General features: G+C 36.6%; 1 protein-coding gene across 1 annotated transcript; it reads left to right on the top strand.

The window, feature by feature from the left end:
• The first annotated feature begins 805 nt into the window (after positions 1-805).
• Positions 806-25,848, top strand: Alg1 (ALG1, chitobiosyldiphosphodolichol beta-mannosyltransferase). The gene is made up of 6 exons (XM_081753976.1): positions 806-1,192; positions 11,738-12,080; positions 14,200-14,450; positions 16,931-17,104; positions 20,497-20,611; positions 25,583-25,848. The coding sequence occupies exons 1-6, from the start codon at positions 943-945 to the stop codon at positions 25,791-25,793; spliced, it is 1,344 nt and encodes a 447-aa protein (XP_081610102.1). The 5' UTR covers positions 806-942; the 3' UTR covers positions 25,794-25,848.
• Positions 25,849-27,024: the final 1,176 nt, after the last annotated feature.

Below are 27,024 nucleotides of genomic sequence, written 5' to 3'. Positions count from 1 at the left end.
CTCCTGGATTCTTTATGAAATCCGTCTTCTTCTATACCGTCGGACTTCCCCAACTATACTACTTGCTTAATTTGGTCCAAAGGTCATATCAACATCCTCGGGAATTCTTTAGCTGATGCCGCAGCCCGTTTCGGAGCCCTACACGGCACTCCCATAAATCTTTCAGTCTCGCCTATTGACCTTTTCCCACGACTTATTACACTTCATTATCAACGCTGGACTCTTATAATGCCTCATGTACAAAGGCACGTTGGTACTGGGCAATATCCTTGTTCTCTCCGTTCTCCATCTTGGTTCATTAACATACTTTCTCTCCCTCCTACCTCCATTTTCTGCTCCGTAACAGACTTCACATTCTGTATACTCCCCAACGCTTATATCTTCTCCGAAAACGTACTACTCCACTTTGTAACTGTGGTCTCGATACAGGCTCCATCGATCATCTCATTTTCTCTTGCCCTTTCTATCAACAATATCGCCCGCCATTTCTCGCCACTCTTCATAAATTTCACGGTCTGGTCCATTTAATGTAGATTCGTTCATTTTCACTTTATCCCCACCTGTTCTTACTGCCTGTCATCTTTATTTACAAAGATCCACGTTATATCGCATCTTATAAGCATCTCTCAAGATTCATCTCAATTCATCATCTGTTTCTTTTGACACAGATGACAGACGATAGACAGACAGATGACAGACGACACCTTCTATAATTGCCGGGAGAGCGATCTTCACTAGTTGCCGCCACATAAGAAGAAGAAGAAGAAGAGCCAATAATCATGGCGGAAGCGATAGTAGTTTAGAACCAAACGCAGAAGAAGAAGAAGAAGAAGAAGGAGTAGATGACTACGGCTAGAATGATGAATTGGGAATAATGTCTAATTAAATATTAATGAAATTAAGACTTGATAATCAGGAGAGAATGTAGTGGCGTTCTGCTCAATGTATAATAGGATTATTTTTAAAGGCAGCAGTTTTAAAATGGCAAAAACAAGAGGAAAATGTGTATGTGTTGTCGTACTAGGTGATATTGGCCGGAGTCCTCGTATGCAATATCATTGTATTTCCTTGGCTAAGGAAGGTTATAACGTAGATGTTGTTGGATATTACGAATCAGAACCAATCCATGAACTGAAATGTAACAAGAATGTGAAAATACGAAAGCTAGCATCATGTCCAGATTTCAGAAAGTGTTAGTATATTTTCAGATTTTTTTAATATATAAGGGAAAATGTAATTTATCCTTGCACTTATGGGACGGTGTTTATACGGTAATTCGTCTCTGAAGCTCACTTAGTTTTTTATTTGTTTGTTTTTTGGGTCAATGTTGCGTTAAGGGGGTCCAGTGTCTTTGACACCACTTCTATTGATTTTCGTTTGATTACATAATATAACGTTACGTTAGGTTAACTTAGCTTAAGGGGTTCCAGTGTAGTTTTGGATCCCCGTAACGGAACATGGACCGTTTTTTGGTGCCGATTTACTGTGCGGATCCACATCTACGTAAAATTTACAGAACAAATTAGTAAGATCAGTATTCAGTTAATCGAATTATGTTGTTGTTACGTGTGAGAAATACCTAAATTAGAAGGTGTGTGTGTTTAGAAATACTTAAAATAAAAGCGTTTTAAGTTTGGATTCCTCGGTATTACTCGAGCAGATGGTTCTGCCAAATTTTGATACATTCCTTACAATTTCGGTTTAGGTTAGAGCTTTGTATTTCTTTTAGCAGAGCTTGCACTAAATGAGGAGATCCATTACTACTTGCAGATTGACTAGGAGGGCTCAGTATAAGTATAGTGTGGATGTATGGCATAAAATCTATAAAGCGTAAAACACGAGCGAAGGAATCCATTCTTAACGCGTTAACTTTTATTTTAGGTATTTCTAAACACACACACACATACCTTTTAATTTAGGTATTTTTCACACTTAAGAACAACAACATATTTCGAGTAATTTTATACTGGTCTACTAAAATAGAGATAGTGTTTAGTAGAAGGTGTCAAGCAATTTTTTCTTTAAAAACAGCTATAATTTCGGTAGTTTATGTTCACATTAGGTTAGTTTGTTAGATTATATTAATGTAGGGCCCAACATAATTTTCGAAAAATGATAAAATTTCGCTTATTTCTATTAATATTAGGTTAGGTTAGATTTTGTTAGGTTATGTAAGGGTTATTTTTTATTTTTTTTAGTACTCCTGGACCCCTTCTGCTAAACAATGATCTCAACTTGTGCTAGGTGACCACTAAAAAGCACGAATGCTATCTAAGTTAGGGCAGGAGCGCAGTAGGGAGCCGATCGTTAGCGAGAAGGTGTCGGTAGGAAGCAGGCTTGTCATCGACGGGGGTATACGCATAAACGCGGATAGTGGAAAAGCACACTGACTCATACAAAACTTTCACTCAAAATTCATTTAGATATGCTGTCACTGACGGTAATTACTTGTATTCATACTCTCATTCCTTCACGAAAAATATTTCACATCGTGTTTTAGCTATAAATTTTCTATTTGGTAGAACCATTTGCTCGAGTGATTGCGGTTCCTCCATAAGGTAGCCGATAAGTACAAGGTACAGTCCGCAACAAAAAACCTGCAACATGAGCATGTAAGTTTATTATGAAACAACGAAGTCTTTTGTTCCAAAATAAGTGTGCAGAGGAGGACGCCGAGGTTTCTCCTAGCGTGGTTCGTACCACTTAGACGTTATATTGATTCCCTGCGCTGTTGCACGTAGTTTCACAATAAACTCGCATGCTCATGTTGCAGGTTTTTTTTGCTGCGGACTGTACATCATACTAGTGTACAAAGTAAATTGAGATTAAGGTAAGTATCTGAAGACAGTGTGCTAACTTATAATGCACAACCATACAAGTATCCGATAATTGACAGATCCACTAATTTGTGAAATTTATTAAGTAAAATGTTATATTATTTTACTACACCAATATAGTATCAATAAAAGCACATCTAACAAATGCTAGGATAGTACCTCAAAGTCAGGAGCCAGAGATGAAGAAAACTGCTTTATTAAATTGACGTTTTCTTAAAGTAAGAAATCTGCTTTAGTGGAAGAACTGAAATATTTGAATCTTTTTTAAAACTAAAATATCTAGCTTTGTTACAATAGATTTTATGATTAAAGGACCTTTGCAACATAGATAATCGTACTATACGTTACATACTCCACCAGACATGCACGAAGAATTTTGGAATTTTAGGATGTTACTTTGAATATAACTCTTTTTCGATTTTATATGTGTAATTTTCCAAGTTTAGTGTTGGGAAAATAGAGGTATACCTTCAGTAATTTCCAGGGTTGGCTGGTTTAAACCAATGATGTTATGAATAGAGGATCTGCCCATATGTATCTTCATCCTATTAAATTGATGAAGCCAAAAAACAACCGAGCATCGGCAGGTATGATTGGCTACTCTCGTTTCTACAATCGTCTGATTGGCTACTTTCGTTTCCGCCATGATTGTTGGCTCAAAACATTGCGATCCTATTGGGCAAGGTGGGTAGAGTAGAGGTGGCGAAACTGTGACGTATGGCTTCAAGATATTGTTGTAAGGGCAGATCCTCTATTTTATAAGATCCTTGGTTTAAACCAGCTGTTAAAAAGAAAAGAAAAGAAAAGTGCTTTAAATCGTGTGAACTTCGTGGTGACGTTTCCACATATCAAACCATCCGTATTACGTTTATCTACTTTTCACCTTTTAATCAAGGGATCCCGTGTTCAATTCTCGGTCGAACCACAATCCATCTTTCAAGTGTAAACCAAGTAGCGATTCGAGGTGTTCCTCTAAGCGAAAGTCTTCTCCGTGATAACCTTGGTATTTCATAAGGATGTTAAGCCTAAACATACGAAACGAAACCAAATTATATATTTCTACCTGCCTGAATACCTGTTTTATAAAGAAGCCAAGATTGCTTAAATATATTGATAGAAATTGGCAAAATTTATCAACTGCCTACGTAGCTTCCAACATCAGCTTGGATTTGACTTGATTTTAATTTTATTGAATGATATCTACGTACCAAATTTGTAATTTAATACATCAGTTTTAGCGTAGTGATTATGATACGTTGACCTTAAAATTTTACATACAAATACATTTAAAGTAATAACAGGATTTTCCCAATGGCTAAGGCGAAAGTTTCCCGATTTATATATAATTCTGTATAATGTTTTTACTTGTGTAACTGTTTATCTTTTTGTCCTTCTGAAATGACTCTTGACAATTATATTAACAAGTAGGCCTATGTAAAGATCAGTACAACTTATTTTTATCAGGAGTTCTTCGTGAATGAGTTGGCAATCGCATTTGTGACCAATTAGTCCCGGTTTCGTGTCCAAATGGACAATTTCTCTTGGATGTAAGCCGAGAAGAGGTTTGGATTCCGCTTTAAGCTTATGTGACCCCTTCTAGCATAACCTTGTTGCATAATAACACCAAGGCGAAACAAACTAATTTCTGTCCATATTTAATATAAATACATAGAGTAAATTATTTAAACCAAAAAAAAAAAAAAAAAAAAGGTTTAAACCGAAAAAAACCTGATTTTTTGGTTTTTCCAATAAAAACCATGGTTTTTGCCAACCCTGGTGTTTGTGGACTGTATTATTTTGAACACAAAGTTCGTTGCACAATATACTATTTATTATATTGTAAACACACAACTAAATACAATAATTGCTATGCATAAGCACCTACACACTATGCAGTCACACACACCACGTTGACACTTATAAAGCACTATAAATTCTCCAGTGTTGCCAAATACAAAACAAAAGAATAATGAAATGCGGCCGAACATACCGCCCACCTTGAAATATCATTTCAACACTACATATAATTCTACACATTACTCTACACTACACATTCTACATATTATTCTTCATTAAATGAAAGAGGAGAAATTTTTACAATTGGTCGTTTGAAGACACCTTTGCTAGTTTTAATAGTAACAGTTCTAACAATATTATCTACACCAGGGTGAACAGCAACTACTCTTGCTAAATTCCAATGTTTAGGAGATGTCTTATCTTCCTTCACTAATACTAAATCATTGACCTTGATATTAGCACGTTTACACCACCACTTTGGCCTTTGTTGCAGCCGAGACAAATATTCTGTTTGCCAACGGTTCCAAAAATGTTGGACCAATCTTTGAGTTAATTGCCAGCGTGACAGATGATTGATTTTTAATTCACACAAATTTGGTTCAGGTATTGCTACTAGTGAATCGTGAATTAAAAAATGACCAGGAGTTAATACCTGATAGTCATTAGGATCAGAAGATAGAGCAGTTAATGGTCTAGAATTTAAACATGCTTCAATCTGACACAAAACTGTATACATTTCTTCAAATGTGAGTATAGTGATACCAACTACACGTCTCAAGTGGTACTTGACAGACTTTACACCAGCTTCCCATATGCCTCCAAAGTGAGGTGAGGATGGTGGATTAAAATGCCAATTTATAGATTGCATACTGAGGTAATTACATACAGACTCTTTTGAATCACCATTCGTTACAAGTTTCAGTAAGGATTTTAATTCTCTGTTTGCACCTATGAAATTTGAACCACAATCACTGTAAATATCAGTAGGTTTTCCCCTTCTAGCTATAAAACGTTTCAAAGTTGCAATAAATGACTCTGTTGAAGCATCACTTACCAATTCTAAATGGATTGCTTTGACACTGAAACAAATGAAGAGTGCTACATAACCTTTGAACAATTTTGAATTTCGACTTTTCATATTTTTTAACATTAGTGGACCTGCATAATCTAAACCGCAATGCAAAAATGGACGAGTTGGTGTTACTCTACCAACAGGAAGTTGACCCATTAATTGAGAGGCTGTTACACCTGACTGTTTGTGACATGTTACACAACCTTTTACAATCTTCCTTACAAAGTCACGACCACCAATAATCCAAAACTTTTGTTGCAAAACAGATAAAAGTAACTGTGAACCTGCATGAAGATGCTTTATATGTTCAGATTTTACAAGAAGTTCTGTAATTCTAGCATGTTTTGGAAGTAAGATAGGATATTTGAAATCATATGTTACATTAGCATTTTGCAAGCGACCTCCAACTCTCATGACATCATTTTCATCAAGAAATGTATTTAAACACAATAGTTTGCTATTATAAGGCAAAGGTTTTTTCATACGTAAGTATTTTATCTCAAGTGGATATTCAGATTCTTGAGCTTGTTTTATCCAATGCATTAATGCATTTGACAACTCCTTTGTAGTTAATGGTCCACTACATCTTAACTCCTGTTTACTTTTGCTATTCCTAATAAATCTTTTACACCAAGCAGTAACACGAACTAACCTAGATAATGATGAAAATTTATCTACTATTGTACAGTCAACCTTAATGTGCATGTTGACAGTTGAAGACTTTTACTCACATTGAACAGAATCTAGATTTTTGCAATTAATATTTACAATAGGTAACTCTGATTCCATCAACCACTTTGGCCCATTCCACCATAGTGAATAAGACTCTAATTGTGACGGATTCAAACCACGAGAACTACAATCAGCTGGGTTGTCTTTGCTCGATGTGTGCGCCCATTTAATAAAAATTGATTGTTGAATCTCAGATACTCGGTTAGCCACAAATGTTTTCCATTTGCTCGGACATGAAGAAACACAATAGTAGAATCTGTGTAACAGACAACCTGTTCAAACTTGATTAACATTGCCTTAATGACCGTATTGACTAATCTACATAACAATACTGCAGCACACAATTCTAACCTAGGTATTGATATTTGCTTTATAGGGGCAACTTTGGTCTTTGCAGCAATCAGATATACTTGCACATTTCCAAATGTATCTATACAACGTACATATGCTACTGCAGCATACGCCTTTTCACTAGCATCTGAGAACCCAATTAGATCATATTTCACAATATTTTCAGAAGAAATACACCTTTTGATCTTAATCTGTCTCAACAATGGCAATTCTTGACAATATACTTCCCACGAGCGAGCAATATCATTTGGAAGTACGTCATCCCATTCAATTTTTAATTTCCATAATGATTGTAGCAACAATTTTGCAACAATGGTTACTGGAGATAACCAACCAAGCGGATCATACAATTTTGCAATATCAGCTAGTAAAATTCGTTTTGTCATTACTGACTTAGAAGTGGGAACAACAATAGAAAATGAAAATGAATCACTTGATGGATTCCACTGTATACCTAAAGCTTTTACATTCTCATCTTCATTAAAACAAATTAACGACTGAGTTTCTCTTAAGTGAGAAGGTATACTATTTAGCACATTCATGTCGTTAGTAGACCATTTTCTTAATTCGAAACCACCTTTGTGTAATAATGCTGTTAATTCTGAGTACAATACCATTGCCTCACTACTATCAGCTGCACCTGAAACTAAATTATCAACAAAGAAATCATTCATGACTAATTCTGCAGCTCTGGGATAACAATAACCTTCATCTACAGCTAACTGTTGCAAACACTTTACAGCCAGATATGGAGCCGAACTGGTTCCATAAGTAACAGTTAACAATCTAAAATCACTAATAGGTTGGTCAACTGTTTCTCTCCACACTATTCTCTGGTAATCAGAATCAGTTTGATCTACCTTAACTTGTCTGTACATTTTTGCTATATCAGCACACAATGCAATTAGATGAGTTCTGAACCTTAATATTAATGGGATAATATCATCTTGTAATTTTGGACCTACCATTAAGTTGCCATTGAGAGATACTCCACTGCTAGTTTTAGCACTACCATCAAATACAACCCGCAATTTAGTGGTAGAACTACTTTCATTTAAGACACAATGATGCGGCAGATAATAAGATTCAGATACAAGCTTATCAAGTTCTACATCAGGAATTTTTTCCATGTGACCTAAGTCTAAGTACTCCTTCATGAAATCACAATATTGTTTACATAAATCAGGATCTTTCTGTAACTTATGTTCCATCTGGCATAATCGCTTTACTGCTGTGTCCCGTGATACACCTAGAGGCTCAACATTTTCTTTAAAAGGCAATTTTACAATGTATTTACCATCAACATCACGTTTGTAAGTTTCAGCAAAATACTGCTCACATTTTTGCTCTTCAACGGATAAATGTTGTACAGTTGGCAACTCCTCTACTTCCCAGAATCTTTGCAATGTTTTATTGAGATCAACAGAAACAAAATATAACTGAACACTTGATGTGTTATTCGTTAAGTTAATCTGACCACACAATACCCAACCTAACACCGTTTCAATGGCAGACGGAGCTCCATTCGTACCTACGTGTCTCCCACTGAGCAACAATAATGGGAAAACATCAGCACCTAACAACACATCAATAGGGCCGCTTTTATTAAACTGTGGATCTGCTAAGCTTACTTGTTTCACAATTTCCCAAATACCTATATTTTGAATAGTTACTCTGGGTAAGTTACTTGTGATTCTTGGGACTACTATTGCTTTAGTATGAATATTATTATTACTGTACAATGACTGAAAACACAAATCAACTATTGCATGAGAATTTTCAACGTTAGAACCAGTAACACCTGATATGCTCATGTTTATTTTCTCTTTGTTTATACGTAATTTCTGGACGCAACGTTCAGTTACAAACGATAATTCACTACCACAGTCGATAAGAGCACGAAATTGTATCAACTTATTTGCATTATCTTTGATATTTATGACAGCGGTGGACAACAACACCTGAGGAATTAGTTTTTGATTTATAGAATGAGAACAATTTACTTGATCTGCTTTATCCTTCTTTTCAAAATGCAAGAAAGTATGATGTTTTTTGTTGCAAGTGTGGCAACCCTGCTTCACACTACACTTATTCACGGAACAATTTAAGGTCAAACAATTGAAACAAAGCGAATTCTTTTTCACAAAACTATGCCTATCATTCACTGACATATTTATGAACTCTTGACACTTATATAGCTTGTGGTTATTTTTACACATGATACATGACACAATTGGACTTGAATGATGCACTAACGTGTTGCTTTTTTTTTTTTTTTTTTTTTGTTTGTTTTTAAAGCAGACGTGTCTGCCGGTGACCTTGCACTCACTGCAGCTAACGCTTTGGCACGTTGTAATATGAACTCTTTCAGCTGGTCGAAAGTTGGTTGTTCGTTTTTCTTCAATGAAAGCTCCCATTGTTTTCTGGTGTTCTTATCTAGCTTCTCACCCACATGGTAAATTAAAATCACATCCCAATGTTCCACTGGAAGGCCCAAGGATTTAAGTTCACACACACACTGAACACTATTGTCAACCAATCTTCGTAACTCACCTGATGACTCATTCTTCACAGCTGGTTGAGTAATCAACTTGCTCAAAATATGATTTGCTAGCTCTCTCACATCTTCATATCTTGATTTAAGTAACTCCCATGCTACTTTATAGTTATCATCAGATATGGAAATAGACTGCAACAATACAGCAGGTTCCCCTAATACAGCTGTCTTCAAATACTGCAACTTTTGAGCATTTCCTAACCGATTGTTATTATGAACAGCAGCTACAAATAAGTCACGAAACGATAGCCAATCTTGCACTCTACAACAAAATGTAGGGAGTTCTAAGTCTGGCAACTTCACATCTGTGCACTGTTTATTAGATGTATTTACCTGTTCAGTATTAGGTGACTGCATATTGTACAAAATTTCTAAGACAGAGTCCAACTTATTTTGCACTTCATTAAATTCTCCGTCATATTTTGCAAACTCACTTTCACCACCCACAGAAATGAACTTTGTAATGAGCTCTGTGCAATCGCCATGTAATTGCGTAGCACGTTCAGTGTACAGCTTGATACTGAAGTTAGACTTGTCTTTATTCTCGTTCACTTTATGTATTAACCTTGTCACTTCACGTTTCAAGACAGTTTTCTTACTTATGAGTTCTTCCATTGTTATAATTCTGCACCACTTTGACAATGCACTACAAAATGAAGATACTGCGCCACAAGTTCGCAAACCACGCACATGCACAACTGGAACAAAATCCGGTCGGTAAGGACCAATTTAATGTTTGTGGACTGTATTATTTTGAACACAAAGTTCGTTGCACAATATACTATTTATTATATTGTAAACACACAACTAAACACAATAATTGCTATGCATAAGCACCTACACACTATGCAGTCACACACACCACGTTGACACTTATAAAGCACTATAAATTCTCCAGTGTTGCCAAATACAAAACAAAAGAATAATGAAATGCGGCCAAACACCTGGTAATTTCCTTTTCTAAGTGAGGGGTTTTAGATATGTAAGTAACTGACATTATTATTTGTTTGTAGGCTATTAATACAAACAAAAGAAATGTAATCGCATTGCTTTTCCTTCCATATTTCAGTTTAACACTTACAGTTCAGTTGATCGAGCGCGAACGAAATTCGTTATGCATGATTCCCGAACTTTTTTTTTTTTTTTTTTTTTAGTAGTATTCTGTTCTGGAGATGATTTCTTGATAAATTCATACTTTAAGCCAGTTCTGAAACTAGGCGTGTACTGAGAGATATAATTGACGAAAGTATTTATGAACACATTAAGGTTCTCATTTCAATCCAAATGCATTTTTGAAATTATATTATTATTATTATTATTTGGTTTTTATTGTGCGCATTTTATGTAGGTTATAAAAAAAATATGTTTGGGCTGAGGAAAATAAGAACACTTTATTAAAAATCAACACTTTACCTGGCTGGTATGTCGTGGCATTTGAAGAAGCTATTCTGTTTCTGTGAATTTTCACGAACATGTTACCAGTCCGATATTACTTCTCCAACGGCTGCTTATTCCATGCAGGAAAAAAAAAAATGATGGTGGTGGTCACCTTGTATTCAACGTATAGTATTCTATATTTTAAGTTATCTCATTTCAAAAGCGGACATGCTTAAAAACCTATTTAATTTTTCCTTTAAGTGCTGAAAATATTTTTTCCTTGTATACCAGAAGAGAAACAAACATGGAATAAACAACAGTTCAGGAAATAATCTCGGAGTAATAACATGTTCGTCAAAGTATGCATTTAACGCACTAATTTATATAAAAGAGAACCAACATTGTTTCTTGTGTAATACATCTTAGGACTTTATTTTTCTGCGATGTTTCACAAACCTTATTGATTCCGTATTCATGTAATCAAAACTTCCGAATTACTTTTTGAATCGTTTAATTCATGTTTCTTCTCTTGCGTTTGGTAAAGATGTTAAATTCAGTATTTTTGCTTGAAATTCTGTAGATTTGTATATCTTTTCTCCTCTTCTTATGACTGATAACTTACATTGAATATGAGATATTCGCCGCCTTCCTATTTTGAAACAACTGTGTTTCCACATCCATTACCATTCTACTAAATGTATGTGTTCTGAAAGTGTTGAAGTTACCCTTTTTACTGAACGCAAGAGAAGAATCATAAATTAAGCGGTTCAAAAAATGATCCAGAGATTTGGACTACATAAATGACCAAACCACGGGATTTGCGAAATATATAAAAATAATTCCCCGAGACCCAGCACACAGGAAACCAATATATGGTCGTCAGAGTTGACAGAAATAAAATCAACAGAATATAACAGCTTTTTCAAACGTCACGACGCGATTTGTATTGTGTTATTGTGTGTGTGTGCTTCTATATATATGTATTTTTCCACTAATGTATTTCCATACTTTTAGGTTTACCAAGACTGTTTGCGTACGTATTGAAAGTGCTGTGGCAAACACTCACATTATTCCTTGCATTGGTTTTCAAAAGAAGGTCTCACCACGTCTTGGTTCAAAACCCGCCAGCGATCCCAACGTTAGCTGTTTGTTGGATGTATTCGTGTTTGTTCCGCTGCAATTTCGTTATTGATTGGCATAACTATGGCCATACTATTCTCGCACTGACGCTAGGAAGGAAGCATCCTTTGGTGAAAGTGTCCAGATTATTCGAGGGATATTTTGGAAGAAAGGCCGATGCCAATCTGTGTGTCACGAAAGCTATGAAGGTGCATCTAGAAAGGGAATGGGATATAAAGTGAGTGGATTTACAATTTACTTTGTTTTAGTGTATATTATACCGGGTGTATCAAAAGTCCAGGACCGTAGGCAAACTCTATTGTGAGTAAAAATTTAAGAAATGGAAATTGATGTGGAATTTGTTAGCAATAAGTGGTTTTCAGTCAAATGTGGCTAAATGTTTCCAATCGCATGAGCTGTTTAGGCACCCTGTGCTAAATAAAAAAGCAACGTTTTCAGTTCAGCAGGCTTATCGAACGGAACATAAGAGCATGCAAAAATAACTAGATGAATCCGTTTCCCAACAATATTGTTGGCATGGTAAAAGCCCATGGGAACACGGCTCTTCATTTAACATAGGCTGTCTTACCATTGTAGTCCTCAAGTGACTGATATTGAATAAAATCCACTTATTATAAAATTTTAGATTGGTAGTAATCTCTTTCCAAAAACTTTCCGTTTTTTCGTACCTTTACACTCATAACAAATTTATCCTATAACCCCGGACTTTTGATACACTCTGTATATTGCGTGCAATGTTTCGTAATAGTCTTGAAATAAGTGTATATAGAACATTCTCTGTAGAGAGTTTTCCGTTATTTGCTTAATTACTGGATCCACAGATTCTTACAATGGATTTATCATTATTCAAGTACCATTCGTATAGACATGATTAGCTAGCTCCATAAAACAATTTAACCTTGAAACTATCATGAAATACAATCGAAATAAAGTTGTTTGAAATATCAATGAACTTTTGATCTTCATAAGGATACTTCTAGGTCATTATTACGATAATACGAGGGTAAGTCAAAAAATTGTCCGCAATTTTGACATAATTCTTCTTACATTGTTCATACGGACTTCTCTCCTCGTTTATTTTATTGTTATGCTGTTATGGTCATGCTATGAAAGTTTAATCGTAATTCCTCATTTGTCTTCCTATTGTTGCATATACAGTAGATCGTGACCGCTCCATTAGAAGTCTGCACAAAAGAGGAATAACGAGTAATGATTCGGTTTTTCTGGTCGGAAGGTATATCAGGGGCCGCAATCCTTCAAAGACTTCTGGCCGAATACGGGGAAGAGTGTCTTGCCGCAACCAAGTGTCTACGAATGGTTGAAATATTCAAAAATGGTCGCATTAATGTTACGCACGAGGAAGGAGCCGTAGATGGTCGTCCTGCTCCTTCCTCGTGCATAACATTTGTGCGACCATGGTTGAATTCTTCATGGATTTCATGAATAGATTGTGGTGCCTAATACGAGTGCACTTTCCGACTACAAAATCCGGATCACTGCTCGTTGTTCCTCTTTGGTGCAAACTTTTAATGAAACGGCCATGATCTATCTGCAACGAAAAGAAGACAAATGGAGGATTTAGGATCATACTTTCACAGCATGACCACGACAGCATAACAATGAAATAAGTGAGGACAGAGGTGAATATGAGCAATGTAAAAAAAGATATACCTACATTGCAGAAAATTTTTGACTCACCCGCGTATTATGTATTTCTGCTGTTCAATTAATAATTGGCAGTTTTATTTCCATTTCCGTAACCTTTTCAACTCGTAGAAGAGAGAAACAGTTCGGAGAGAATTGCCTTCATAAATGGTTCATTTTTTAGAATTAAGCGGACCTACTTGGTGATGGATACTATAGGATACATATCAATGAATTATAAATAGCTTACCTTTATAAATATCTGTTAATCGTCGTGAATGATTTCGACCCTCGATGGGTCCTATTTTGAATACCTGCTACGGCTGCAAAGTTGAATATATTTAATTTCTAACGTTATTGCTCTGTAAAAATTATAGAAACTCAGAATCAGCTGATAACTTGAATGTTGTTCATAGTTTTCCCACTGTTTTAAGAAATCGTAGTTGAAATGTTTATCTACATCCTGCTGTCTCACTAGTGAAAGATGAAAACGTGATATACGTGCCCTTCTATTAACATATATCAGTGAATAATATTTATTGTATATTCTCATAAAATGTATTATAAAAGTATTAAGACAGTTATTCTTTTGACACATATTTCATGCAATTAGAAAACGCTTTTCACTCAGTTGGAATTTTTCTGTTGCGTATTCACCTGTGATCTGAGAGATATGTGTTTTTCTTTTGTAGGGCAGGTGTTCTATATGACAAGCCAGCTGACATATTCCATCCCATTTCGTTGGAGGAAAAACATGATTTGTTCGTCCGCTTGGCAAAGAAATATCCAATGTTTGGCAGCACTGTTCCCGATGTCACGGTCTTCACTGAAAGGTTTGCTGATGGAAGAATCGTACTGCGAGACGATAGACCAGCCTTGCTTGTCTCTAGTACCAGTTGGACGGAAGACGAGGATTTTGCTACCTTATTATTTGCCTTAGAAGGTACTGATGTAAGGGCTTCCTGTGTAATATATTTGTTTATAGTGATAGCGTTGGTCTGGGAAGCAGTGTTAACGAAATTAAAGTAACTCAGGGGAAAAAAAATGTAGCCTTATCTTAAACATTTTAAAATCAGGGTTTTAAAAAGAAATTCCCGACTTTCACTTGGGATGCTGTTAGTCTTGTCCTACCTACCGTAAATTCATGGTTCATATATTATTATTGTTGGAATGAGTTAGATTTTCCAGTTATGCCACACACGATGTGAATTCGGGCTTGACCATGTGGCAGATATCTAAAAAGCGTATCATATTTCCTTGCCGTAAGATTTCTTGAAATAGGTAATAGCTATGAAAATAGAACTTACTTTTTAACCCGAAAATGTAATCTGGAATTGGTGAAAATAATAATAATGATAAAATAAATAAATAAAGTAATTCTTAGGAATCTGCTGCTCGTACGTAACATTAGATTCATGGTTCGTACTTTATTGTCTTCAGAATGACAGGCTTTCGGGCGATACTACAAACATGTCTCAGAATTCATAAATTCGAAAATACCTGAAAAATTCCCGAAAAAAATATCTTGTTTGGCAGTCTGGTCGCCCTTAGCGGGTCCCCAGGTCAGATACCTGGACCAACTTTATCCCAAGAAATATCACATGCTCCAGCTGACTATATTTTTGCAGTTTCATTGTCGTTGAGAAGGTTTTTCGAGACCAACAACGTCAAATTTTTAGACTTGTGATTCTTTTCTGACCAAACTCATCGAAGAAAAAAGTGCAGCTGCTAATGCACTTCTGGCATTCAATGTACGAATGGAGTAGAAAATTTCGATATTGCGTTAGTTTTGCTCCTCTTTGGAGCATGTTACAGTAAAACCTGTCAACTTGGCCACCTGCTCATCTTGGCCTGGTTCGTCTTGAACCTCCATTTTCCCATAAGACATTCGTTACTTATTACTCTGTAAATTGGCCACCTGTCTATCTTGGAAGTTGGCCTATTAAAGCAATGTTTACCTATGATGATAATTATAAATTTACCTGCGTATCTTGGTCATGCAAAATACGTTTTGTTATTTTTCTTAACTCTTTCGTATTCCCATATGAGAGGCAGATGTTCTGTGTTTGTGACTGAAGACAAAGAAGCGTGGATTCCCCCGATTTGTTCTTGGAGGTCAATGGCCAGAACACTACCCTGATAAAGGGGTGGTGAAGGAAGATGTGAATAAGAAAAAGCACGTACAGGAATTCAGGAAATGGTTGTACGTATTTGCTTAACCTATCTGTTTTAGTAAAACCATTAACTATATCGGCTCGTTTCATCAGTGGGAAGCTTAGTAATTGCCGAAAATTCTCAAGGTTAAAGCTACCTATCTCAATTATCAACTATTTGCATCTGACGGCTTGTCGAAAGGTAGCCGTGGTTTTGAGATATGAATTTCCTTAAGATTTTCTCAAAACATCTTTTGCTTCAAGGAAAACACTTGTAGCTCATTAACAATAGGTAGTTAACTATATATTGTTATGATTACTTTATATACATTATTTAAAAGTAGCTGTCGTGTCATTGCTTATTAAAATTTTCAATCAAGTAATACTAGAATTCCTATTCTAAAAATACACCAATCGCACTTATTTTCGATAAGTTGGCCACTTTTCAATGCAACCGATTGTGACCAACATAAGTAGGTTTCACTGTAGAAATAGTGCCACCATTTTTACAGTACTACTCTGCCCTTGTTCCAAGTTGGAGTTAGTGCACCGTTCCATGTTGGTGTTGCCGCATGTTGATCATTCTTCAGACAATGTTTTATCATTATTGAAAACTTTCAGAACAATCTGGGTACAGTGATTCAGTGGTAGAGCGCTTACTCCGGTGCGTGGGGTCCCTGATTCAATCTACGGCTAAATAAGCTTGTGGTAGACAACATCAAGTTCGTGGATTTTCCCGGCGTACCCACGAGCTCCTTCGTGGCTAAGCAGTTAGTGTACACGCCCTTGTCGTGAGAGACCCGGGTTCAATTTCCGGTAGGAGCTCATGTGGTTCGGAATCCCAAGTTAAGCTGGAGGTCCACTTCTCATACAGCGTCGGTGCTGAAATAGACGCTAAGATCAAATCTAAATCTTGAGGTACTCCTGTTTCCTTCCACATCTTTATTCCACCGATTGTTCCATCTTCATTCATTTGCCTTATTCATCAATCTTCCTTAGCCTGAAGAGCATAATTATGGGATATTCAAATGAAAGATTTCATTTCATTTCAGGACATTTACGCAATATGACAATTTTAGCGCACTTTTAAAACTTCAAGTTTCCTGTTTCTCGTATATCGGTGAGAACTTCAAAACTGAATTAGTAGTTCTGTGTATTATATAGTGTCAAAAGTCAATGAAAAGACATAGACTTAGTAGCATTGGTGTAGCTTTGAATTGTGTGGTTTTTAACTTCTAATACTAATAGAGCTCTGTCTTATATTTCTTAGAATACGAAGACGCTCGCCATAACTGCCCCAACGAGTTTCCTCAGTTAATCTGTGTGATCACAGGAAAAGGACCTATGAAAGAATATTACTGCGACCTCATAGCGAAGAAAGAGTGGCAACATGTCGAAGTGTGTACACCGTGGTTGGAATTTCAAGATTATCCTAAACTATTAGGTATCTATTTTTATTTCTATTTTAGATTTTCTCATGTTTATATACTGTATGTATATATAAAGGTTGACACAGAAAACAGGAGCTTTTAAAAGGTGTATCTGCATAACGGCATATAGAGCACCAATCTTGCTGTTTAGTAATCATGGATCAGTGGAACGGTCAACATGTGCTTTCGCCATAACAGTGATCGTTTGCAAGTTGCACAGAGAGAGATCAGAGATCAGACTTTTTTGTTTATGTATTTTAGGACGTCATGTTAGTGTTCGAAACATGTCATAAAAACATGGATAAAAACTTCAGAGACACTAGATTGGCCTTGATGAAACAAACAGGATGGCAGAGAACTGCCTGTCAAGCAGTGAGGGACATCAGTGATAGATTACAAGAGTCATAGAACTAGAAAAGGGCGCAGTTAAATGTAATTTTCAAGAACATATTGCGAGTGGTCCTGGGTTCGATTCCCGGTGGAGACACTTGGTCGAAAAAGTGCAAAAGCTTTTTCAGGCCAGCCATCCTGAGAGATTTTCTTCATTCCCACCAGGCATATGTCGGGATGGTACCTAACAGACAGGTCGCTTCCTCCCATTCCCAATCCTTTCTTCCTTTTCTCTCCTCGGATAGTGTGATCGCCGAGGGACGTCATTGCTCATACATCAGAAGCTAACATGGCCATAGATGCCGAAAACCCCAGAAATAATATTCCTAAATACAAAACTAGAAAAGGACGCCAAAAGATGTAATTGATATTGTGGATTATTTTATATCTTAAATGGCAATAACACTATCCATGGCTTTGGATTGTATATTGTAACAAAAGAAACACTGACCAAAGTTTGAACACACACTGTATTATAAACTATAATGTATTACGGTTTCGGATACCTATCATGCCCCTTATCAGACATTATATAGACAGAGGGTCCCGGTGACTCAGTGTTAGAGCGTTCAGTTCTGGTGCATGGGGTACCGGATTCAAACCCTGCACCCGCCAAGTGAACTTTGTGGTGGACAAACACCGTGTGCGTGGGTTTCCTCGCGGTTCTCCCGTTTCCTCCCACTTTCTTCATTCCACCATTTCATTCATTTTTCTGATCATTACCGTCTCCTTTAGCCTAGCCGGCATAATCGTGGGACGTAAAACTCAAAAATTTCATTTCATTATATAGATACTATAGAACATAAAAGAGTTAAGCTGATGAAATGCACAGGGAGCTCACCTATTAATGAATTATGGCAGAGAATTTCGGATAGCATAGACAGGAAGATGGAATTGAAAAAGGCCCTTATAAGGACTACAAATGGCTTCATGTGATGGGTAGGAAAATGGACAAGGGGATCAACGGGATTGGCTGAAGGCTTCAGCCAATAGAATTTAGACTTTTTCATAAGGATGACTATATATATATATATATATATATATATATATATATATATATATATGTCTGTATCTTCATTTATGTTCTACAATGTGTATATAGTGTCTGATGAAGGATATGGTAGATATCCAAAACTATAATACATAATAATTTATAATACAGTGTGTGTTGAAGCTTTGGTCAATATTTCTTTTGTTAAATGCCAAGTCCTAATAGTTTAATTTTTGTCAGTATATATTTTTTTTTATGTTTTCTTCTTTTTTCGTTTTTCAAAAGTTCCTGTTTTTCTGCGTCATCCTGTATATATACATAGAGTGCGGACCATTTTTCTTTAAACATCCTTGTAACCTTTAACCTAATGAACAATAACGCTGAAGTTGTATACATAACAGTGCACGAAGCATCTTAGTGTCGAACACTATGATGATGTGACATGTTTGGAATAAATAAGAACAGGATTATAAGGAATTGAAAATTTGACTTTATCCAAATTTATTTATGTTCTTCCTTTATTTTTGAATTGCTTAACCCTACGTACACCAAGGGGTTACGCGTAATACCGCATACCAACGGAAGGTTAAAAATGTCCACCACATAAATCATTATTTTCTGTCCCAGAAAATGTCATATTCTCTATTTCGTACTAACTATGAACTAAGACAACTGAAGGCACAAAATACAGAAGAATATTACATTTTCTGGGACAGAAAATAATGATTTATGTAAAGGGCATTTTTAACCCTCCGTTGGTGTACGGTATTACGCATAACATATGATTCTTTTATTTATTTATTTATTTTAAATGTCACTGAAACCAGCAGCCTTTTCCATTTACGCGTAATACCCGTAGCGACGCGTAGTGTCAGAACCTTGTACTTTAACTGGAAATAACCTCATGCACAGTATGGTAACACGTTACACTACGGGAGGGTACCATATGTCCACCACGAAACTTTTTTTTTTTTTAAATTTTGTATTATTTTCTAGAAATAAAAAGTAGTGAATGATAGAAAATAAAGTTCATATTTTTGAAACCAGTGCCGTGCCATGAGGCGGCATTTCCGGGCGCAAAATTCGGGAGGAAAAAGAAAGGAAAAATTGCTTGAAATATTACTAGTAGAGAATATAAATCATCCTTCTGCTTTAGGAAGCGGTCCTATAATGTTATTCATGTTAGGAAAATGCATGTGCGTATATATATATATATATATATATAAAATGGAAGGAAAAGCAGGGTTTATTTTTGAAAATTTTCTTACGTTTCGCACCAATCATGGTGGCACTTCGCGGCTAGTCTGTCCACCTCACTCATATGTATGGAGGCGCCGTCGTATACTCACGCCCCGGACGCTGGTTTTCCATGGCACGGCACTGTTCGACACAAAACTTGAGTTATGACATGATACTAAAAAACATCCAATACAATTCTTATCCTAATAAATGTGTGGACAACTTTTAACCCACCTTGGTGTACGTTGGGTTAAAGTAAGTATCACATCGTATTACGTAGATGCTTTTCAATAGACGTAAAGAGCATAATGCCTTTTGTAGCAATTCGTCCGACATGTTTAAAGTATGAGAATTTTCGTTTATTATTGGCATGCAGTATATATATCCCATCGTATCAATTAAATTAATAATTAAACAGAAGAAGTATTTTCTTAATTTTGTGAAATGTCCAGTTAGGCTATTGAAATTATGGAGCCAATATAACATTTACAATATTGGGAACATCACCAAGTAAGTATAAATATTACAATAGTCTCAGAATTGTGGGAACTCTTTCTATACAGACTAAACCAAATGAGAAGTATTTAACACAGAGTAAGTGTGGCACATTTTTGTTCGGATTAACGACTAGTAATCCTTTTATGTGGCTTGTGTTAAGAATAAAAATACAGGGCGTATGAAAAGGTTATGGTGTTAAGCAAGATCAGACAGTGGCTTCCCATCTGAAATCTTTGTATGTCGTACGTGGAGACTGAGAAATGTTGATACATGGTTTTTATGTTGCAGCTAGCGCAGATTTGGGTGTGTGTCTACATACGTCATCGAGTGGATTGGATCTGCCAATGAAAGTAGTTGACATGTTTGGTTGTGGTCTCCCAGTGTGTGCCTATGATTTCCCTTGGTGAGTTCTGTAGCGTACGAGTGTATATGAATGACGTTGGGCGTATTTTAAAAACATAGCATAGTTGTTAATTGGGTTTTCCGAAATCGCTCAATTATTACACTAAGCCCGATCTCATAATAATAATAATAATAAATAATTACTACTACTACTACTACTACTACTACTTCTTCAGCCACTCTAAATACATATTGAAGCAAGAAATACCGGATGAAAACTGCAAAGACGCGGAGACACATCAGAAACAATTGAACACAATTGTCTAATGGCTCCCATAGACTATCTAAAAAGACACAGCAATGTTGCAAAAAGCATTCACCAGTTTTTAACACATAGCATGGAACTAATCACCGATTCCAAGCCATAGTTCAAATATCAGCCAAGTCCAGTAGTTGAAACAGATGGCGTGGAGCGGCTCAGGCCCACAAATCGGGCCGTTCCGCCAAGTAGTTTAGTCTCAGTATTTGAAAATGATATATACATACTCCACTGGGATCGAGAAATCAGAACAGATGTAACGGTACCTGTAAACAAACCTGACATCACTATTATCAAAATAGACCAAGACGTAACCCTCATAGATGTAGCAGTACCATTGACTCACAATTACGTACACACCGTGTGCGTGGGTTTTCTCGGGGTTCTCCCATTTCCTCCCACTTTCTTCATTCCACCATTTCATTTATTACTCATCATCACCGTCTCCTTTAGCCTAACCGGTATAACCATGGGACGTAAAACTCAAAGATTTGAATTTTAACAGCACTAGTACATATCGTATTAGCGTGAATGAAATAACATACTTTTAGTATAGAAATAGTTTCGCAAAAAACACATAAAGTTATTACTTGATAAAATAAATCAAAGAATATTTTCTGCAAAATATTCAGTAGTGCTATACGTTTTCCAACGTATCTATTGGAGTATGATGTTATTAATTCATCATTTTACATTATTTTCTATAAGTTCCGGTAAAAGCGTTCAAGAATTTAAACAAAAAGATTTCCAGAATTTGTAAACAGGAAAGTATAAACTGTTGTGGGCATCCCTTCTGTTTCTTTAAAAAAATTATACATTCTCTGTAGGTTCAAGAAAACTACTCGAATGAGTCATTTATAAAGGTAACCATGAAAGTTCTGTCACTTTTTCACCCACCACCTTCGAACATCAATATGTCAGTCACCTAGGCGTACCTGAAAGACCAAAAATGGTCCCCATCAGTTCGAAGACTTCTGCCAACGTTCTGGAAGGCCATGGATTCCATCGCGGTAGAACTTGGTGGGCCGTGAAGCGAAGAAGGTATCAAGTGCATTTTGCATCTCTACTAGGGATTTGAACTGGTGCCCTTTAAGGTCCAAGGAATGGAACAGGTGATAATCGGATGATGCAATATCCGAGAAGTATGGCGGATGCAATAGTGTTTCCCATCCAAGGCGTAGAATGGTGCCCCGGATCATCCTAGCCACGTGGGGTGTAACGTTGTCGTGTAACAGAAGGACCCCTTTGAGATTCAGAAGTGCTGGCTTCAGAGTTTTGAATTTTTCTTGAACACGGCTCAACTGCTGACATACATTTGCATTGATTTTCTGACCAGCTGGTAGAAGTTCCCGATGCACGATGCCGCGAGCAGTCCACCAAACTCACAGGAGGAACTTCTGGTACAGTGCTGGTTTGGGCTGTTTTGGAACCGGTTCATGGGATGCTAACCAATGACGACGGCGCCGTGGAGCTTCGTACAGGACCCACTTCTTATCACATGTCAACACCCTGTCGAGAAATGGCTTCTTCAGACGAGACAGCAACGAAACACAGGTGTCTACTCGCGTTGCCTTCTGGTCCGGAGTCAAATCATGTGGGACCCATCGACCCAACTTGTGGTGCTTCTCAAGTTAATGGAGGTGCTGCCGAATGATTTCTCCACTCACACTGAATTGTAGTCCCAGTTCCTCACATGTCTGGCCACTGTTCGTCTCAATTGCTGCCTGAAGATCTCCATTTTATACATGTGTTGGTCTTCTGGCACGTGGCGCGTCTGTCAGCGTTTCGTCACCGTCCTTAAACTTGTTATACCACCGTTGCACTGTCCGCGTAGTCACAACACCCTCACCAAAGGCCTGGCATATCTCCTGCCCCGCAGTGGCGTTTGACCCCAGTTTGAACTCGTACACATACACGCCCTTATGATGCTTTGTGGAGATCCCATGTTCACTCTGTCCTTACGCAAGTTCACGGTGTAACTGAACTGCCACATCCAGTTAGTATGTTGAATATACCCACACGGTGAAGACAGACCTTCACAAAAAGCGATAGAACTTTCTTGGTTACCTTTATAGAAACCGTTGACGAAAGAATATGAAGTAAGTGTGTACTGTTATGCATCATAGCATTGTTATACGAAAAAGACAGAAAAGAGAAAGAGAGTATGTGCTCAAAGCTATATATTTGTTTTCTAATCAACGAACATATACGAGGAGCGTCTATTAAATATTCGGACATTTAATTTCTAGATGACGGGATGATAGATGAATTGCAATTACCTGAACTATCTTAACGTATTTTCCTGCTATGATAATTTTTACCACATAGTTACAAGCTTCCGTGTCTCGGCAACATAGAATTCTATTGCCTGGTTGAACCATTAAAGATTTTACCTGTCACTTCTTTATCTATGTGGAACATTTGCCCTCCGAGACGGCTCTGATCAAATCCTAACTTCTGGTTAATTTATATGTATATATTTAAAAAAAAATCAGTTGTTTCGGCATCCATCAACAGAAAGCTGATGGTTGCTGATGCTAATATTTACAGAACTTCTGCTGATATCAATAGCAATTGCTATATCACCCACAGTATTTGTTTTATGCTGTAGTGTTGCAGTACTTCATTCAGTTGCTGGTTTTGACACTTTTCGACCGAGCCTCACGAACGGGTTTATACTGTAAGCCAGGGATACTCAACGCTTAACTCATTAACCCCGCGAAGCCATGCTATTTTACTCACGCCCTCGAAAGTATATATATATATATATATGGGAGTCATAAGTCTCCATTCAAATGATGATAATACTACACTGCGTAAAACAAACATTACTCATCTTGTATGGAGACTTACTACCTGGAAAATAAAAAAAATAAACATTACTCATCTTGTATGGAGACTTATGACCCACCCTGTATATATAATATTATTTTGTATGAAAGTTTTGTGAAATGTCAAGAAATAATATTTATAATGTAAACAAATTGAAACTGAAACCATTGGCTTTTACAACCCAGGAAGGGCCGTAATAGGTCGTGAATAAGTAACTTATCATCTTCCAGTCTAAACCGACAGAGTTAGGTACATTTATTTTGGAGAAAAGGTTTTCAGAGTTCCAACCGTAACTTTGTCAAAAAAACAGTATTAAAAAAAAAAAAAAACTTTCGAGAGTTAGTAAACTTCGATTTATGGAAAAAGAGAAACATATTCTTAAAAATAGTTTTAAGTGTAAAATCCTAGGAAAGAATTTTACATGTTTTACTTTTGACGTAAAAGACTCCAAAGAACGCTTGTGTTCTAATTCAGCCGCACGGGGAGTATGTTAAAATAAACAAACCTGTTGTATTATTTATGTAAGCTGAATAATATAATGCATTAACTTATTTTTTTATGAAAACTTAGTATAATATGAAAATGGCTCAGTGGTAGAGTGCTTACTTCTGGTGCGTAGGGTCCCTGGATCGATTCTCTGCCAACTAAGTTTGTGGTGGACAATATCGTGTCCGTTGCTTTTCTCGGGATACTTCCGTTTTCTCCTACTTTCTCATTCCACCAATTTCTTCTATCATCATTCGCTTGCATTAATCATCGTTTCACTTATCCTAAAGAGCATAATCGTGGGACGTTAAACTGAAAGATTTCACTTGCAAGCGACTTGGAGTAAAAATTTAGTCTTTGTACGACACTGTGAAGTAGAAGAGTCCTGATCCCTCCCTGTCAAGATCAACGACTTCTTTTCCCCTTCTGCGATGGCAAACAGGTGGGGAGAATGGAGTTATCAGCTTATGTGAAATGAACTATACGTTTCTATAGTGATTAATTGTCTTCAACAAGTGATGATGAAAAATACAGTATTGATAAAATATTCGTAGCAAAATCTGCAATTTCATTGTATTTTAGATCCAAAGATGACCACGAACCAATATGCCTAAGCTCTAATCCGTTGATTTTTTTAAAAAAAAGTAAAAATTGGTAACTGCTATCAATTCATTAAAAAGTACAGTAGATTCCCGGGTATCCGGCTTAATGTGGCGGAAGGGCAGACCGGATAACAAAAAAGCCGGATAGGTTGGAGTTCTATGAACTCATTTCTTTATAACATTAAGCATACCCTAAGAATAATTTACAAATACAGTACTGTAGTTCTAATCAGGAACAGCGGTAAGCGTATTGTATTGAGGTCCGTTACACACTGACGAAACAATGAACAAGGAGCAGAACGCTGCTCTTTTCCTGTCACAACTTGGATTTTGAATAAGTCACGTAGGAGGATCGTAGCAGACGCCCGCTTCCAATGCAGCGCCTTGCCTTCCTCATTTAATTACGATAAAAGAAAACTAGACCGGATAGTCGCGAGCTGAATACTCGGGAGTCTACTATACATACAAATCAGAACCGTTTCTGAGTTAGGCTTTTGACATCAGTACTTGCTGCAACCGGAAACTTACCTAAACCTAAGTCCGCCTGAAGCTACCTTCAGTTGTTGCTGAAGTATGTTGCAGATGGGGGAAAAATCAGTTTAAGTGTTTCAATGTGTTAAACGGGTATTAATACTATTGGTAGTAAGTTTGTTGACTATCCATCATCCAGTTATGAGTCATCTATGGCTGGTCGAAATCCTTCTACGGCATGCACTGATACAGTATTAATAATAATAATAATAATACCAATTGTGTGAAATCTTTTTAACATGATAATCTATTGTATTTGTAGCTTAGATGAGCTGGTTCGCCATGAAGAAAACAGCCTGGTCTTCCCGGACGCTGCAATGCTCTCTTGTCAGATCCAGCACTGGTTTTCAGGATTTCCCAAGAGCAAAGAACAGCTGGAGATGAGAAGCAAATTTAAGAAGAATCTGGAGACGTTCCAGAAGCTACGATGGCATCAAAACTGGAAAACTAATGCTTTGCCGTTGTTTCAGTGATCGTTTGAACATTCCGATTGCAATAAAAGTCAATATATTTTTGTAATCAAGAAAAGATTTGTACTTTTTTTTTTTTAAAATACATATATAAATTTATTGATATATTCCTGTACAAACGGAAGAGTATGTTAAAACACATTCCTGTGTTGTTGGTGTGTGTGTTGGGATATACATTACAGAAAGGGAAGGGATAGAAATATTTTTTGACAAAGACGACTATTAAATCATTTTGTTTTTTGTTATAAAAATAGAGGAAGTTTTATTTCAGTTATGTACTGACAAGGAACCTGAATATTTCATTCGACGCTCTTAACAATTGATCAAATCTATACGGAGAGTGTGTACAGAGTCTGAAACGAAAGATGCGTTTTCTGATTAGAAGTGAGTCATGTCACTGACGATCGAGTTGTCCAGAGATATCCGAAGCACACAAAAAGCCAGACCGCAGTAGAAAAATGGTTTAAACCAAGGGAAGATTATGATCAAACACTAGTAAGGCATAGTTTCGGCGATATCCAAGTAGAAAGCCGACTCTTGCTGCAAATATTGTTATAAATATTTGTCTATTATCTTGACTTAACTCAGCTTAGAATCACTTTTAATTGAATTCTCCTCTTCGCCCCATCCCCAGAGAACTGCTAGCGATGCCATTGATACCATAGATGGAAATGATATTGAGACAGGAACCTATTAAATCAAAGGTACTAACTCTAAATCGCAATATTTTTTTTTTCTTAGAAACGTTAAAAAACTTGCGAAAGAGCGTTTTGGGAGGGCACCGAAGTGGAGATTCCAAGTGTAGCCCAAAACAGCAGTTTTGCCAAGTTCCCAACCAGGTTTACGAAATCAGTGTAGTATAATCAACCAAATTTGCATGTACAAGAGTCCAGTAAAATATAAATAAAAAAAAAAAAAAATCATACAAAAAATTTTATGTTGCCTTAAAGATGAGCATATACAATTTCAAATCTTTGCCAACACGAATCCCATTAGTTCACAGACATTAAAATACAAGATTATTCGATTTTTATAGTGTGCTTTGGTTTGAGACGTACAGATAAATTCTTCGTTTAATCGATAGTCCATGCATGAAACTACCTTTATTTTGAGTGATAAAACTGTATTTGCGTGGTAGATGTCCTAAATACATAGTTTGAGCAAGATGTGATGTCACGTGAATATGAACGAGAAAAAAAGTTTACTACTGATTGGTAATGTTTCCTAGATACTG

This window comes from Thermobia domestica, chromosome 3 (assembly GCF_964235325.1).
Source record: "Thermobia domestica chromosome 3, izTheDome1.hap1.1, whole genome shotgun sequence".
Taxonomy (NCBI): domain Eukaryota; kingdom Metazoa; phylum Arthropoda; class Insecta; order Zygentoma; family Lepismatidae; genus Thermobia; species Thermobia domestica.
The sequence above is the reverse complement of the archived record's forward strand: the minus strand, read 5'-3'. Positions and strand labels throughout refer to the sequence as shown.

What these genes read in the sequence shown, in the direction of transcription:
- Alg1 (XM_081753976.1), top strand. Translation starts at nt 943, where the DNA reads ATGTATAATAGGATTATTTTTAAAGGCAGCAGTTTTAAAATGGCAAAA. An exon ending in ATGTCCAGATTTCAGAAAGT is followed by an intron (nt 1,193 to 11,737) that starts GTTAGTATATTT and finishes CCATACTTTTAG; the next exon opens with GTTTACCAAGACTGTTTGCG. An exon ending in GAAAGGGAATGGGATATAAA is followed by an intron (nt 12,081 to 14,199) that starts GTGAGTGGATTT and finishes TTTCTTTTGTAG; the next exon opens with GGCAGGTGTTCTATATGACA.